This window comes from Suricata suricatta, chromosome 10, assembly GCF_006229205.1.
Source record: "Suricata suricatta isolate VVHF042 chromosome 10, meerkat_22Aug2017_6uvM2_HiC, whole genome shotgun sequence".
Classification (NCBI taxonomy): domain Eukaryota; kingdom Metazoa; phylum Chordata; class Mammalia; order Carnivora; family Herpestidae; genus Suricata; species Suricata suricatta.
The window spans coordinates 121,339,117-121,340,739 of NC_043709.1; the positions used below are offsets into that span (position 1 = coordinate 121,339,117).

Below are 1,623 nucleotides of genomic sequence, written 5' to 3' on the forward strand. Positions count from 1 at the left end.
ATGTTAAAATTCTGTATTTTTACATCTTTGTTTTTACTTGTTCCTAATTTGGTACATTCTAATTTGGTTCATTGTTCCTGTGTTTGACCCCAAACCTGTGAAAAAGCATTCTTGCTTTAGGATTGAAAGTGAAGTTTCCTTATCTCTCTCCAGGCTCCTGTTGCTAGCTCAGCTAGGCACTTAATGGGTACTTAGTTAACATTTGAGCTTTTTTTTTTTTTTTTTTTTAATTGTCGTGTCTTCTGTTTCAGAACACCAACTAGTGAAAGGCTGAAGGCTGAGCTCAGGGTGAAGTACTTAATACACAGAGCAACAGACACTCCCACAAAAGCAGTGATGAAATCTAAGTAACCTCTCCCAGTTCTAGTTGGCCATGGGAGCTAAGGGCTTGCAATAGGTAGCTCACCAGCAGTTTTTATTTCCTTCTCAGTGGATTTACCTAACCAACCGGTCGGCAGGACCTAAGCCGAGGGCTGACTGCTGGGATCCTGACAGTCACCGAATGCCGCCCCTCCACCGCCCCGCCTACGGTGGCAAATTAAAAGCCCTGGCCAGTGTCAGGAGACCCGGGATCCCAATTCTGGTTTCTCCAAACTTTAAAACCTTGGGAACTCAACGGAATTCTCCGTTGATGAATCCATTCGGTAAATATTAGCTCCAACAATATGCCAGGTACACTGCTAGGTTACCGTAACAGCGAACACGACAAAGTCTTTTCATTCATGGAATTTACATTTCAACGGAAGGTTGGGGGAGGGCGGAAGCGTACACCGTAGCCCACGGCTATTTCCCCCGTTCTTGAAACTATAGGAGATCTGCCAGGTTCAATTTGAACTTTTAGGGCCTGTTACTTGCACGTGATCAAATCTCAGAATACAGCAAAAGATGCCGCTACTATATAGTCCGTACACGGTCGATCATATGAGTATTCTAGCTGTCCTTTACAGAGAGTACAACTAACAGTTGAGCATCACTCTTTTCAGTGTTCTACCCGGCGTCGGTTATGCACCACGACTCAAACCCATGGTGAGTAGACGCATCTATTTTCCAAGGGCCCGAGGGGGTTAGGCATTTGGTTATTTCGAAAGGCTGTTTGAAGGGCTTCCTTTTGACCAAGTCAAGCACGTATCTGCCCGTCGACAGAGGCTAGGGCGGTGCAGAAAAGTTGCTTTCGGTTAAGCAGGGCAGCAAGGTCCTGGGGAGGACGCGAAGCGTCATGCTCCGTTACCATTTGAATCCACAGAACCGAATCAAAATGACGGCAGTGGTGCCGTGACCCTGCAGAGGCGTGCAGGTTTTAAGGAGGCGCTCCGTCCTCCATACCGAGCCCGAAACTTCCTTCGAAACGCACGCTGTCAAAGCATCGTAGCTTCCCGCAGCAGCGCCCGTCCCGCCATCATCCGCAGCCGCAGTGCCGGATGGCGCAGCACAGAAACCTGCGGCGGAGGACGGGCGAGCAGCCACCAACCCCCGGCGCCCGCCGCGGCCAGAAACGCCTACACCGCGTAGGCCACCCCTGCGCAGCGGTCTCCCGCTCGCGCCCGGAGCGCGCGCGCGCGCGCGCGCTCGGCCCCCACCCTAAACAGTGCCGCGGGCCACGCCCGTGACGTCCGCCGAACGGGG

The 1,623-nt window shown here is 51.7% G+C and overlaps 1 protein-coding gene across 1 annotated transcript in view; it reads left to right on the plus strand.

Annotated features, from left to right (window-relative positions):
* Positions 1-502: 502 nt before the first annotated feature.
* OTUD1 (OTU deubiquitinase 1) overlaps positions 503-1,623 on the plus strand; it is a 3,082-nt gene continuing 1,961 nt past the window's right edge. Inside the window, exons 1-2 of the mRNA XM_029955584.1 lie at positions 503-644; positions 1,244-1,505. Coding sequence (XP_029811444.1) covers positions 503-644; positions 1,244-1,505 — 404 coding nt within the window. The remainder of the gene's footprint in view (positions 645-1,243; positions 1,506-1,623) is intronic.